General features: G+C 59.5%; 1 protein-coding gene across 1 annotated transcript; it reads left to right on the top strand.

Annotated features, from left to right (window-relative positions):
• The first annotated feature begins 4,618 nt into the window (after positions 1-4,618).
• FAM3A (FAM3 metabolism regulating signaling molecule A) lies at positions 4,619-12,115 on the top strand. Its single transcript, XM_039224801.1, has 9 exons — positions 4,619-4,836; positions 6,388-6,501; positions 7,050-7,073; positions 9,241-9,364; positions 9,455-9,513; positions 10,020-10,070; positions 10,370-10,454; positions 10,531-10,657; positions 11,429-12,115. The coding sequence occupies exons 1-9, from the start codon at positions 4,824-4,826 to the stop codon at positions 11,522-11,524; spliced, it is 693 nt and encodes a 230-aa protein (XP_039080732.1). The 5' UTR covers positions 4,619-4,823; the 3' UTR covers positions 11,525-12,115.
• Positions 12,116-13,473: the final 1,358 nt, after the last annotated feature.

Below are 13,473 nucleotides of genomic sequence, written 5' to 3'. Positions count from 1 at the left end.
GACACCGGTCATATTGCATGCATTCAGGGTGTCAGCTGCACTTCCCTTGATTATCTCTGTAAACACTCACGTTTCCAAACAAGGCCCGGGGTGCGGAGGGTGGGGGGCTGTTCATTCCTCGACCCTCCCAACCAGGGCCGCAGCGTGGAGGGTTTCCTGCCCTCTCCCCCAGCCGTTTGGTGAGCTGCAGGGACATGGCTGGAAGCCACGCTGCAGTCCCCGTGCTCGTGGCCTGGGTTCCACTAGACGCAGCCAGCCAGAAATGAAACACCATGGTCGGGTGATGGTACCTTCTAGCGAGGGAACACGGGACACTGGAAATCACCAGGGGACAAAGGTTCCCCTCCCTGGGAGGTGAACATAGTGTTACTGGCGGGAGAAGACCCTCAGGCTGTTGGCCTTGGCCCCTCCCTCCAGCTTGACCTGTGCCCCCACCTGGGAGGCAATGAATTGCCCAGAACTTTTTTCCACTCCAACCGTCTCCATCTTGGCTCCCTACAGCCGCCTCACCCAGGGCTGGCACAGTAGCAGCTGGGTCCGGAGAGGCCAACAGAGTGCAGTGCTGTAGGCAGATTGCAGGCTGTGGGGGACAAACCAAGGCTCCCACCCAGGACTCTGCGGCAGCAATACAGAGATAAAGAAGAAACTCCAGTGGTGGGCTGGTGTGTTCCTGCCCCATAAGCTGGGGTAGGAGGTCAACCCTGGACACGAGCTGCACCCTTGGGTGCTGTCTCCACCGTCCAGCCCCCTCCCGATGCCGGGGAAAGTGGCACCTACGGGTTAAGGAAGGTGGGAGGTCACTGGAGGGATAGGTTAAAGACAGATCACAGAGCCTTGAGTGCCGAGTCAGTGGGATCTAGACATCAAGATCTGTCCTGCCCCAGGTCCGTGCGGAGCAGCTAAAAAGACTCCATGTGCACAGGATTGGAGGCCAGGGTCCAGCCAGGGGCCGACGACCTTCACCCTCCTTGCTAGTGTCTATGACCTCCTGGGTAGGGGGCAGTGGCAAAGGCTTCCCCAGGAGTCAGTGGGGCCCAGCCTGGGAACTCACAGGCTCTCCCGTAACCCTTTGGCTCCCACCTGGCTACACAGGGTCTTTGCCCTTGACTGCGGTGCAGCCACATGCCTGTGATGGGTGGATGAGGGATGGTCCCCTGGGATGGTGGCGAGAAATGGGGCAGAATGGGTCCCTGAAGATGTGGCTGTGCCTTCCCCCCCGCTTCCCACCAGGGGGCGCTGCTCTGCCTTCTCCAGGGGAAGAGCCATATAAGTCCGCTGCCACCCTGGCCCGCCTGGAACCTCAAATTCTCAAAATATAGATATGAGGTTGGGGAGGAGCCAAGTAAGTGAGGGTGCAGGAGTCCTTCCTGATCCCTCAGGGATCTTTTAAGTTCAGAGTCCTTTGCGGAGCCCCACAGGCATTCATAGACTACAGGACCCCCCACCCCCAGAGCTGGGTTCTGTGGATAGTCCCCTGAGGACCATACGGGCATGGCATGACCTGGGAGGGTGCTCCTGAAGCGCCCGGGGTGGGGGGAGTCTACACGGGCAGCAGCACGAGGCCGACGCAGAAGAGGGACCCAGCTCCAGGCCCGGGAGCACGTGGTGACCAGGTGTGAGCAGGGAGGGAGGAGTGTGGAGTGTGGAGGTGTCCCGATCTCCTTGTGCTCTGAGTGTCTCTACTGTGACAGGTACATGGGCCTGGGTGACAGCAGGCACCTGACACTTCAGATGTAAGTGCTATGCTGGGGCACACGCATAACGGCCCTGCTGGTAACACTCAACTGTCGCCTGACGTCTGGGTGCCTCTGGGAAACCAAGCAATGAGGGTCCAGATGAGGCTGGTCAAGTGTCCTCTCGGCTCCAGGAGCCTGCAGTGGGGAAGCGGTGTGAGGTTCCGGGTATGGACATTAAGCTGTCCCCTCCACTCTGGGTAGCAGCACTGCTGCTGAGGTAGAAGGGCTTTCAGCTGGCACTGAATCTGTACACTGGGACGGGACGGGAGAGCCTGTGTGAGGATGGCCGACGGTCCCCGAGCTCGAGTGCGTGCACTGGGGCAGAAGCCCTGGGTCCAAGTTGCAGCATTCAACCACCATTTAAGTTGATCCTACTTGAGGGCAGGGAGTAGACGGGCGCCCTTTCACCTCGGCTCTTGGTGCCTACCTTCGGGTGGAGGAAGGAGGGTCGGGTGCAGACATTCAACTGTGACCTCAGGCCTGGGTCCCTGCGCTGAGGCAGAGCATGAGGACCCGACACGATCCACAAGTAGCGTGTCAGCAATGAGAGCTGCACGGGCAGAGACGTGAACCCCGCCAGGAGGCGCCCCGGCGCTGCCTCAGCACTGCGGGCCCGCGTGACGGCGCCATTCAAGTGAAAGCCCACCCGTCTGTCCACGTGCTGGAGAGGAGAACGCGCTACGAGGTGGGGACGTGAGGGCCCCGTCCAGGGGTTCAGCTCTCACTTAACACTGGCGCCCCATGCTAAGGCAGAAGCCCCGGGGAAGAGGAGTCCGTGAAAGCCTAGATCTCAGTGCCTGTCGTGGAAAGGAGAAGGAGGGACCAATGAGGTCAGTTGATGGTCACTTCAGCTGTGGGTTATGAAACACAGGTGGAGGTCTGAAGGACTGTGTGGGGGGAAGTCAGTTGTCCCTGCAGCTCTGCAGTCCCCCACTATGGCAGAGGCGAGGGCCTTCACTGTCACCTGAGATCTGGTTGTCTAATGTCGAGGTGACAAGTCCCAGGTGGGGGGCCTGCTGTGGGGCAGAAGCCCACAGGCCTAGAGGCTGACCGTGGACCGACTGCTCCGTGGCCAGTGTCTACGCCGAGAGAAGCAGAGGAGAGATGAGTTGAGGTTATCGGCAGCCACGCCAGCTCCGGATGCCTACACGGAGGCAGACACAAGGGGACCGAAGGAAGCAGTCAGCTGGCCCCTCAGCTATGAGGACTATGCTGGGGCACAGGTAAGCGGGCCCGCAGGAGTTGGTCTCTGCCGCCTCGCCCTGGCTGCCTGTGCTGGGGCAGTGACACGAGGCCCTGTGACATGAGGGTCTAATCTTCTCTGTGTCCGGATTGAAAAACAGTCCCTGAGCAAATAAGGGACTCGTGCAAGGCTGCTCCACAAGGCCCAGAAGACCTGCAACTGAATCCCAGGCTTCTGGCCCGTGACTTAGGCGGAGCCCAGGGGGCTGGGGGGTGTGCCTCAGGACCCTCAAGGGGACTCATTAAACCAAGATTTCCAAAAGGCCTGCTCTGTGCAAGATGTAAACAGTGGCCTCTCTGAACTCCCAGCCTGGCCCGTGGCCCGTGCCTGGCTGGCAGCCCAGGAGCCCGAGCACCCAGGAGCTCTGTCCGACCGCCACCTCAGCTCCAAGCACGGCAGGAAAGAGCCCCGAGGAGGGCACTGGAGTTGGACAGCTGGTCAGCATGGTGTCTGATACCAAATTCCATGAAAAAGAAAAATGCCCCCGCCTGCAGCAGCGGGGACCCAAAACTGATTACCTTGATCTTGTGTGTTGTGTACGCCGGTGTAGATGGTACTGGATTGTACGCAGACCGTCACTGCCTGGGTCTACCAGCTTTCTTTGTATTTTGGATTTTTTTCTTTATGAAGGTTTCATAGTGGGGTCATTGGGTGGGACACACGGGTGGCTCCCTGGCTCTCATGCCCCCTAATGGCAGCAGGTCTAGCTCTCCCAGAGCAGGAGGTGATCGGGGTGCACTGGGCGGTGGCATAGACGCCTTCCTGAAGGGGGTGAGGGGAATGGGCAGGAGTTTTCCAGTATGAGCCAGACAGAAACCACGTGAGCGTGCTCCCATGTAGGAAAGGCATCGGAAGGCCGAGCTTGGTGGCCTCTGGCTCGTCGCATTCTGGTATTTTACCCGGTGGACTCTTCTTTTCCTCCTGCTTTGTAAAAGAGACACATATCAATTTCGAAACAATTTGTAATTAAGACCCCAGATACATCTGCTTCTTTCCAGGCTTCAGAAATCCGACTGCAGGACAGACCGCGGCCCCAGCCTGGGAAGGCCGGCATGTACCGCCTTAGAGGAGTCTGGGGGAGGCTTGTGCGGCGAAGCACGCGTGGGATCGGCTGCAAGACCACACGGCTCCTCCCATTCCTCCCATTCGGAGGCCTGGGGACGCCGCCGGCCCGCGTCCGAGGCGGGGCCGCTGCGGGCCCCTCCCACCCGGCGGCCGGAGCGAGCGGTGGAGGCGGGCCTGTGGGCGGGGAAGCGTTGAGCCGGGGGCGGGGATTTTGCCGCCTCCTTCCCTCTGACAGACCCGCGGCGGGGGCGGGGCTGGCGGGCTGTGGCCCCGCCCCCGGGCCGCCATTGCCGGGGCTGTAAGGGCAGAGCTGCACTTGTCTCCCCTCGTGAGCGGAGCCGGGCTGCCGGCCTGTCGACGCTGCCTCCAACCCCGCTTGCATCGTCCCACGGGCCAGGCAAGTCTCCACTAGCTTAGCCCGCGGCGTCCGTCCCCAGCCTGGGAATGGTGACCTGAACACTGGGCCTCCCATGGGAGGAGGCCTGTGTCCGGAAGAACCAGTTTTACTTCCCGGCTCCAGGGGCTCCCGTGGGCACGGGCGACAGGTTCCTGAGGACCTTCTTGTCCTGGCAGGCCTTTCTGCGCGTGCCCGAGGAGCCTGCCCAGGTGCTTGGACGAACAGGCCGGTGCACTGATCGCGTCCACCCAGCAGCAGGGACCAAGCACAGGCTCATCCTTGAATCCTACCCAAACGCGCTCCTGTGCTTTGTTGCGCCCAGAGCGCAGGATATCCAAACACTGCACCTGCCGGCGACCTCAACCCAGCGGGAGAGGTGGACATGAGGTTGGCAGGTGGGTGGCGTCCACAGTGATCGGGAAGGAATTGGAAAGGGGATCGCCCTGGAGGCCCAGGTGTCCAAGAGATCTCTCTCTGGAGGGACTCTGGTGGACCACTGAGTGTGGTTTTGGAAACGGAAAACACTGCACCAACAGTCATTCTATGACCTTGAGCAAATCCTTTCGCCTCCCAGAACTTCAAAAACTGTGAAGTGAGGATTAGGATACTCGATTTGTCCTAACTCGGATAACTAACTGGCCGCTGCCTGAAAAAAACGAGCTGTGGGAGAGGCTTCGGGGAGCATGGCGGCTAGGTGGAGGGGGCGGGGCGCGGTAGCGCGGAGGCGTGCCTTCGGAGGAGAAATGGTCCCCCAGGCGGTGGGGCTGCATTGAACCCGGTGCCAAACCTGCTGTCGCCTGGACAGCTAAGCTGAATATGGCTTGGCTTCGGGAGGGACACACGAGGGTGGGCAGTCAGAGCAGAACTCAAGAGTTGGACTTCAGATCTCATAGGGTTGCTACGTTATAAATGTATCCCCGTTAGAGCTGGCCAGTGCGGGACTGGCTGCGAAGTTACGGCCTCAAGATCAGTCAGGGCTGCGGCAAGAAAGTACACGCTGCTCTGCGGGTTAGTCCAGGACCGGGACTTGATGAGGGCATGGATAGGACAGTAGACTGTACGTACAGAAACCTGGGCACATCAAGCTTTTCAGGGGAGAGAATACGTGAAAACCATCTGACCGAGGAGGATGAGGAGCGTCCAGAAGGGGTTAGAATGTGATGTCTGAGAAGCCTGTGGACAAGTATTTCCACCAGGAGGGCCCAGAGTCGACCTAGGGAACTGACACCAGGAAAGTCAGAGGTGGTCTTGTCAACAAGCTGCTTTGATGGGGTGATAGAGAGAAGGCCAGATTGCAGTAGGTGGGGACAGAGTGGAAGGTGACACTGGGGAAGGAGCCAGTGCAGATGACTTTGGAGATACTCACTGGGAAGATGAACGGAAAGGAGAGAGAGGTCAGTGGCAGATGGGGCTGTGATCCTGAAGGAGCGCATGCCCTTCGGTGATCTCTTACAATGGGAGATATCGAAGATAGAGGAGAAAGGGCAAGACAACAAATGGTGACATTACCAGAAATCTGCACAAGGAGGAGAGCTCAGGGTCCGGCTCATGGCAGGTGAAGGAACGGGTCTTCAGAGGGAGTAAGGACCACGCCTCCATCACAGCAGGAGAAACGGGAGAGGATGGAAGGGACAGAAAAACATTGGTCGCCTCAGGGGCCAAAAGTTAGTGAGTTCCTAAGGGAGGCTTGGAGCCTCTTGAGCAGCACGGGCTGAAAGTCTCCTCCACACCTGCCACAGAGAACCAAGCTCATGGTCCGAGACTCAGTTTCCTCCATCTACCTGCCAGGAGCTCAAGTCCTGTCTCAGGCCTGGTGGATGGCAATGGGTCCTCACCTTCCTGTTCTTCCCAAGGGTGCGGGGGGGACCCGCTCCTGAGAAGCCCTAGGGTCGTTGGGGAGCTCACTGTCAACTGAGGTGGCCTTCCTGTGTCTGTCCTGCCTCCAGGACCCCTCCGCATCGTGGCCCTGGTTGTCACCGTGGGCCTCACCTGGATTGTGGTCAGCATTCTCCTGGGCCGGCCTGGCGCTGGCTTTCCTCGCATCCAGCAGCTCTTCACTAGTGAGTGTGGGACCCTTCCTTGCTCTGCTGTGGCAGTCACCAAGGCAGCCTCCCGGGTCTGTGGGAGGAGGCTCTGGGTGAGACGGGTGTGGCCTGGGTTTTCTTTCTCCCTGGTAAGCCGCCTCTAGCTACCCTAACTCTGTCTCCTGCATCCAACACCATCTTCGCTGTACCACCCGTTGCGTCATTTGGGAACCCCAATCCCTGCAGTTACAGTTCTGTGCGCAGTTGGAGTCAGCGGTGTGGGAGGGGCGGGGGGCTTCCGAGGAGCCTTGGGGATGACACCCTGGCCACTCCTGCAGGCTGTCCACTGGGCTCTGAGATGCAGACGGCACTCTACACCTTGTTAGTGCTGACCTTTTGCCCAAAGTACCCTTTACAATTGCAATTTGCTCTTTTCCTGGAGCAGGGGGCTTGCATCTGGCTTAGCCCCTGGCCCCTGAGCCTGATCAGCCCTCCACCTTGACTTCACGGTGTCGGGCCAGGAGGCCCTGCCGCAGGCCGCTGGAGGCCGCCACCCTGACACAAACAACTCTCTGTACCCACAGGCCCAGAGAACTCAGCGACTGCGGGTAAGGCTCCTGTCACCTCCCTGTTCCTCCTGTACAGGGGAGCCCTCATACTACTTCTGCTCATACTACCAGCCCTCATACTACTTCTGTGACACCACCGCCTGCCTTAAGGCCTGCAGGCTGTCCCTGCTCCATTCATCCCTCCCCAGAAGGGTCATCACAGCCCCCTGAGGCCGCTTGCACGCTGTGGACCTAGAAATCCAGTTACCTGTTTCCAGAGTACACTGGTGAGACAAGCATAGGGTAGACGTCCCCACTGCAGAAGGGGGAAACTGCAAGGAATAAAGCAGTCCCCACTCCCAGCCAGTCCAGAACCCAGCAGGGCAAATGCCACTAGGAATCAAGGCCTGAGAAGAATCCTCTGTGGCCCAATGCTCTGGGCTCTGGGCGTAAGTGATCGGGGAGTGGGGGGCGCCCTCTGGAACGGAGGCAGTGCTCCTACCCTCTGTGCCTGGGCCATCTCTGGCCTCTGTAGCCACCGCTCTGCCCTCACAGCCATCCTTCCTTCCTTCTGTCCTTTTTCTGTCCCTTTCAGCCCAGGACAGCACTCCTTCTGCTGGTATAAAATTCTCAGAAACGTTGTCAGTCTCTTATGCAGTTTATGAGGCTCTGAGCTAGGAGACGAGAGGGCCCCCAGATCTGTCCTGGATAATCCCATTTCTGTTCCTGGCTTCTGCTGACATGCCTGAGTGGGTCCCCAAGTCACATGCTCTGGCTCTGTGGTAAGTGCTCATCCAACCACAGAGCCGGCTTGGTCACGGTTGTTTTCAGTGTAGCTTTCTAAACTGACACGTTGCTGTGAGCACCAAGGAGAACCCAGGCCAGGCCCTCATTTCCAACTGTGTTTGGAAATCACCTCAACTAAGTATCCAAGTTCAGCGGTTACAAGTTCTTGGGCACTTTATGACAAGGACCACCTGTCCACCAGCGTCCAATAACACGTTCCCCGTTTCCACCTGAGACCTCACCAGAAGCACCTTTTTAATTTTTTAATGTTTATTTTTGAAAGACAGAGCACAAGCAGGGGAGGGGCAGAGGGAGGGAGACACAGAATCCGAAGCAGCTCCAGGCTCCGGGCTGTCAGCACAGAGCCCGACGCGGGGTCACACTCACGATCCTGAGATCATGGCCTGAGCCGAACTCGGATCCTGAACTGACTGAGCCCCCCGGGCGCCCGACTGAAGCGCCTCCAACATTCGCATTGCCAACAACGTTGTGGTCATGGTGACAGACGTGGTCCCCAAGCTCTCAAACCAGCTCTGACCTCTTCCATCCACATTTCTACCAACAGCCCCATAAGGCGATGGACACCCTTTCTAGCTTCACCCCAAAATTCTACAGCCTCCCCTCAGTGCCCAGGTCCAAAGCTGTTTCCACCTTCTGGCGGGGTTGTTGGAGCAGTGCCCACCTCCTGCTATCAAAATCCATGTGAATTTTCTGGCACGGCCATAACCAAGTAGCATGGACCCCTGGTAGCTCGGACCGGGTACATGGCTTCTTCCCCGCCCGCCGCGGGTCGGGGGGCCACAATTCTGACTCCTTCCTGCCCCTTCCGGCTTGTGCGGCCGCAGGTGTGCCTTGAGCTGTGGGCACAGCCCTCCCGGCTCTGCCTCCGTCTTCACAGGGCCTTCTCTCCTGTCTCTGTGTCTTGTCTGTCTCTTAAAAGGACACGTCATTGGATTTAGGGCCACCCCACTCCAGGATGACCTCGTTTTTACAAATTACATCTTCAATGAGCCTATTTTCAAATAGGCTTGTATTCGAAGGCGCTGGGAGTTAGGACGTGAACACGTCTGTGGGGCACAGTCGGATCGGTCCCAGAGGCCGCCCTCCTCCCATCCTCCCACCTCTGCCGGGGCGTCCGTGTGCTCTCTTCCTTCCCCACCCGTGCTCTCTTCGTGGCAGCCCTCCTACGTCTTCTCTTCTCCCACCAGTGGCAGAAAAGCTCCCCCGAGGTCCCTGTCACCCTGCACTGAGGCAGAGTGTCTGCGGAAGTGTCCCTGTCACCCTGCACCGAGCCATGTCCTCTCCGCCCACCCCCCCCCCCACTGGGCCCCTGCTCTGTAGCCACTCATTCCTACCTGTGGGCTGGTCCTGACCTCCCCCTCTCAGATCTCAGGTGACCCCAGGGCCAGGCCCGTGGGTCACCCCTGCTGTACCTGCCCAGAGCCACGAGCCAGGAAATACAAATGCGGCCTGCCCCAGCCGTGTCCCGAGGAGCACCTGGCCTTCCGCATGGTCAGCGGGGCCGCCAATGTCATCGGACCAAAGATCTGCCTTGAAGATAAGATGTGAGCTCCTTGGGGTGGGGGGTGGGGGGGGCGGGAGCCTGGCGGCTGGATCTGTGAGGGACGTTTGAGGACTCTGCTCCCTCCCGCTAGGCTCATGAGCAGCGTCAAGGACAATGTGGGCCGTGGACTGAACATCGCCCTGGTGAACGGTGAGTCCCTGCGGTGTGGGGTCAGAGTTCAGGCCAGAGGAGCAGAGCCGTGCCGTGGCCTGCCACCCTCCTTCCCCACGAGGGGGCGTCTGGGTGTTCGCCGTGGCCCTCTCCTCCCTCCGCCCCCACTGCTGGGGATCCCCAGGGGGGCCCGGGAGAGGGTCTGTGCAGGCCGAAGTTTCCCACAGCAGAAGTGACCCAATAAACAAAAGCAGTAATGAACCAGAAGTTTCCGGGAAGTTGGAGGGTGCTTCACAGGGAGCCCCCGGAGGGCCTCAAATGGCAGCCAGAAGCCGCGCCGCCTCAGACGGGCCGCAGCTTTCTGAACAAGGGCCACGGTGGGCACGAACGTGCAGGATGCTTGAACAGCTTCCAGAAGGGCTGCGAAGGGCTGCACCCAGCGGCCACTGCCATGTCCCTAGCCTGCTCTAGGACGGCCGGGATGGTAGGGTGGAGTGGCCCCGGGGACTCGCCCAGCAGGACCCCTTCCCTCTCTCTCAACCCAGGGGTCAGCGGTGAGCTCATCGAAGCCCGGGCCTTTGACATGTGGGCAGGAGGTGAGTGGCGGCACAAACTGGCCACTCGGAGTGTTTCCCGAAATGCCATTCTCTGTCCGTTCACCGTGGCCTCTTGAGCATGTCCTTGGGTTTGGAAAAGGCAGGGAGAGGAGCAGGTGCATGGTCATGGGGATGGCCCTGGCTTCTTATACCGGTTTGTCCCTTTTTCCCGGGGACCTCGGTGGGTGAGCCCCTGGCCTGATCCCTGCTTTAGTTTCCTCGTTTGGAGAACAGGGTTGGTGGGGAGAGGCCCTGCGTGGGGCCTGAGTCTCCGTGTTTCACACGCCCTGCCACCCCAGATGTCAACGATCTGCTGAAGTTTATTCGGCCTCTGCACGAAGGTACCCTGGTGTTTGTGGCATCATACGACGACCCAGCCACCAAGTAAGTGGTTGCGGAGGCCGGCCTCAGCCTCGCCCTTCCACAGCAGCCGCTCATGTGTCTTCCTTCTGTGCGGCAGGATGAACGAGGAGACCAGGAAGCTTTTCAGTGATCTGGGCAGCAAGAATGTGAAGGACCTAGCCTTCCGGGACAGCTGGGTGTTTGTGGGGGCCAAGGGCGTGCAGAACAAGAGCCCCTTTGAGCAGGTACGGGTGGAAAGCCTGGCACCTCAGCACAGAGTACCCGCCCTGGATTCTGCCCCGGCAGCCCAAGCCCCGGCAGCCGCAGACCCCTTCCCATCCGCACAGGGCGGGGCGGCACAGCTTTGACCTTCCCTGTCCCGTATGGACTTCACCCTCTGGGGCCCTGAAATGGCAAAGCTTTCATAATGGCAAGACTCCCAACTAAGGGACCTTTCTCCCAAACCCCTTCAAGATGCTCAGTCGTGCCCCATGCTTCCACAATCCCGGACCCCGATTCACACCACAGCCCCTGCCACTTTCTAGTTGACGGCACCTCCACGGCCACATGTGTCAAGCCCCATGTGGAGGGCCCCAGGCACCATCCCTCTCTCTGGCAGGCTCCTGGCCTGGTGAAAGCCTTGGTGTCCCCCAGCCCTGCCCCCCATAGCAGGACAAGGCAAAGAGGCTGTTCTGGAAGGTTCTGGGTACCTCAGAAGAACAACTCATTACCCCGAGCAGAAATGCTCCCTCTGGTCTTGTTCTTCCTGAAGCTCCCAGTAGCCCCTCCTCACCTTCCCCGTGTGTGTGCTGCGTACATAGTGCAGAAAAGCTGGCTCCTTCCGCTCCGCCCATTTAGTAGATGAGAAAAGTGAGGTGCTGGGACAGACGGGAGGCGGGGGGCGACAGCCCCAAGAGTGCACAGTCAGTTGACGGTAGCACGACGGGACCGCAAGCCCTGTGTGCCCCTTCTGCTTGAGGCCTGAGGCCGTGACTCCCTGCCCCCCAACCCCGCAGCACGTGAAGAACAGCAAGCACACCAATAAGTACGAAGGCTGGCCCGCGGCGCTGGAGATGGAAGGCTGCATTCCCAGGAGGACCACGGCCAGCTAGCCGGCCGGGCGCAGGGCCCGGGCCGAGGGGGCTGCACATGCCCGGCCAGGACAAGGTGCTGGCGGCGCCGGCGCAGGGCCGAGGCCTGACCCTGTGTCCGGCCAGGAATGCTCTCTTGCCCCAACACTTCAGGGCTCCGGGGCGGAGATTGGGGACCAGCTGTGACCCGTGGCGGGGACCGCGGCAGGGCCGGCCGCCCCTGTCGGGGGAAGCCAGGCACCCATCTCCTTCTCTTTGTAAAGCTGCCTCCCCTGGTCAGCCCCGCCAGATTCCCAGGCACCCGCAGCCGCGAGGACGCCGGGCGCTCGGCAGCTGTGCAGCAGGCCGGGGCATCTTCCAGGAGCTCTGCGTCCCAGAGCCGCTTGCTGCTCTTTGGGCCAATCCTGTTTCCAGGGTGACTCCTTCAGAGGAGCCACACCTGGCTGCCTCCTGCCTCGCCCTCCGCGGGAAGGGACCTTGTGGGAGCCAGGCTCGCGGGGGCACGGAAGTAGCCTGATGACCGTCCCTGGCGTGGCCGAGGGCAGCTCCCGTGCTTTGTCGGGGGCCCGCCCTCCAGATGACCTCTCAATAAATTAGTGGCCCCCAGTGGAATGAAGTGCATTGAGTGGGGAGTCGGGTAGTGTCCTTGTGGGGAGGGACATGTCCCTGGGGCTTAGCCAACCTGCTCCCATAGCCTTCGTAGGCAGCCTTTGTCCCCAGCGTTCCTGCCACTGTTGGGCTCCGCGGTGGCTGAGATGTGACACGGGTGGAAAGCAGAGCAGCTCCCTAACTTGCCCAGGAGAGAGGACTCCTGGGGGAACAGGGATGGGGATTAGAACCAGCCCGGGTGCCTTCCCGGTCCCCTCAGACTCCCTCAAGAGCTAGGGTGTCTGCCTTTGAGATCAAGGCTTCGAAGCCCAAGTCGTGAGCTATTTGGCGTTTCTTGAGGATTACAGTTCTGTTTCCCTTCGTGAAGTGAAAACCAACACGGACTTTTGCTGGAATGGTAACTCCGTGGGCAAAGAAGTGGTCAGGGAATCCAGGAGCCAGCCAGGCAGCCTCGAGGGGGCCGTGGCAGTGGCAATGGACTTAATGAGTCCTGCTCTGGAGACAGGCTTCCCGGGTCTCCACCTTCCAGCAGGTCAGTGCTACCAGAGTGTGAACAAAGTGTCAAGAAAGGAAAGTATTTAGGGAGCAGGCAGAAGACGAGGAGAGGCTGCCGCCATGATGCCAGGACCTCACAGATCAGAGAAGTGGAGACACAAGAAGAGCCCAGGTGCTTGCCCAGGAGACGATGACCATAGAAGCCAACAGCCAGCCTGATCCCGAGCCAAGTGCTTTGGAGACTTGCTTTTTTAGAGCAGTTTTAAGTGCACAGCAAAGTTGAGCAGAAAGTACAGAGGGCTCGCACGTCCCCGACCTACACTGACACCTCATCACCCCAACCCCAGAGTCGACATTAGGATTCCTTCTTGGTTTTGAGCCGTCTGTGCGTTTCTCAAATGTGTCATGACGTGTGTCTACCACCGTAGTGTCATACATGGATTCACTTTTAAACCTTTAATTATAGACAGTTTCAGATGTCCCCCAAAGGAGGGAAGATACTATAATGAGGTCTGACGTACCTGTTGGGCTGCCCCGGTGATCAACACGTGGCCAGTGTTTCACCTGCAGCCCCCATGGCCCATCTCCCTTCAGTCCCTCCATGGGCCTTCCCATTCTACACATACTGCCTACGTGGGCCTCATGCCAACCCTAGCAAGAAAGGACTGTCATTCTCCCCGTTTACAGAGAGATACAACTGCCTGCCGAGCCTGGGAGAATTTCACTGGAGCCCGGAGGTTAGAAGACAGGCAGGTGGGGCTCCCCACGGTTGGTAGCTTGCCCCAAATGAAACCAAATGTCACTGAAGATCCACACAGCAAGCCTGGGAGGCACATAGGCCCCACTTGCCTTTTTTTTTTTTTAAT

This window comes from Hyaena hyaena, unplaced genomic scaffold (assembly GCF_003009895.1).
Source record: "Hyaena hyaena isolate Hyena2069 unplaced genomic scaffold, ASM300989v1 scaffold_1776, whole genome shotgun sequence".
NCBI classification, from domain to species: domain Eukaryota; kingdom Metazoa; phylum Chordata; class Mammalia; order Carnivora; family Hyaenidae; genus Hyaena; species Hyaena hyaena.
The sequence above is the reverse complement of the archived record's forward strand: the minus strand, read 5'-3'. Positions and strand labels throughout refer to the sequence as shown.

What these genes read in the sequence shown, in the direction of transcription:
- FAM3A (XM_039224801.1), top strand. An exon ending in GAACATCGCCCTGGTGAACG is followed by an intron (nt 9,514 to 10,019) that starts GTGAGTCCCTGC and finishes CTCTCAACCCAG; the next exon opens with GGGTCAGCGGTGAGCTCATC. An exon ending in CTTTGACATGTGGGCAGGAG is followed by an intron (nt 10,071 to 10,369) that starts GTGAGTGGCGGC and finishes CTGCCACCCCAG; the next exon opens with ATGTCAACGATCTGCTGAAG.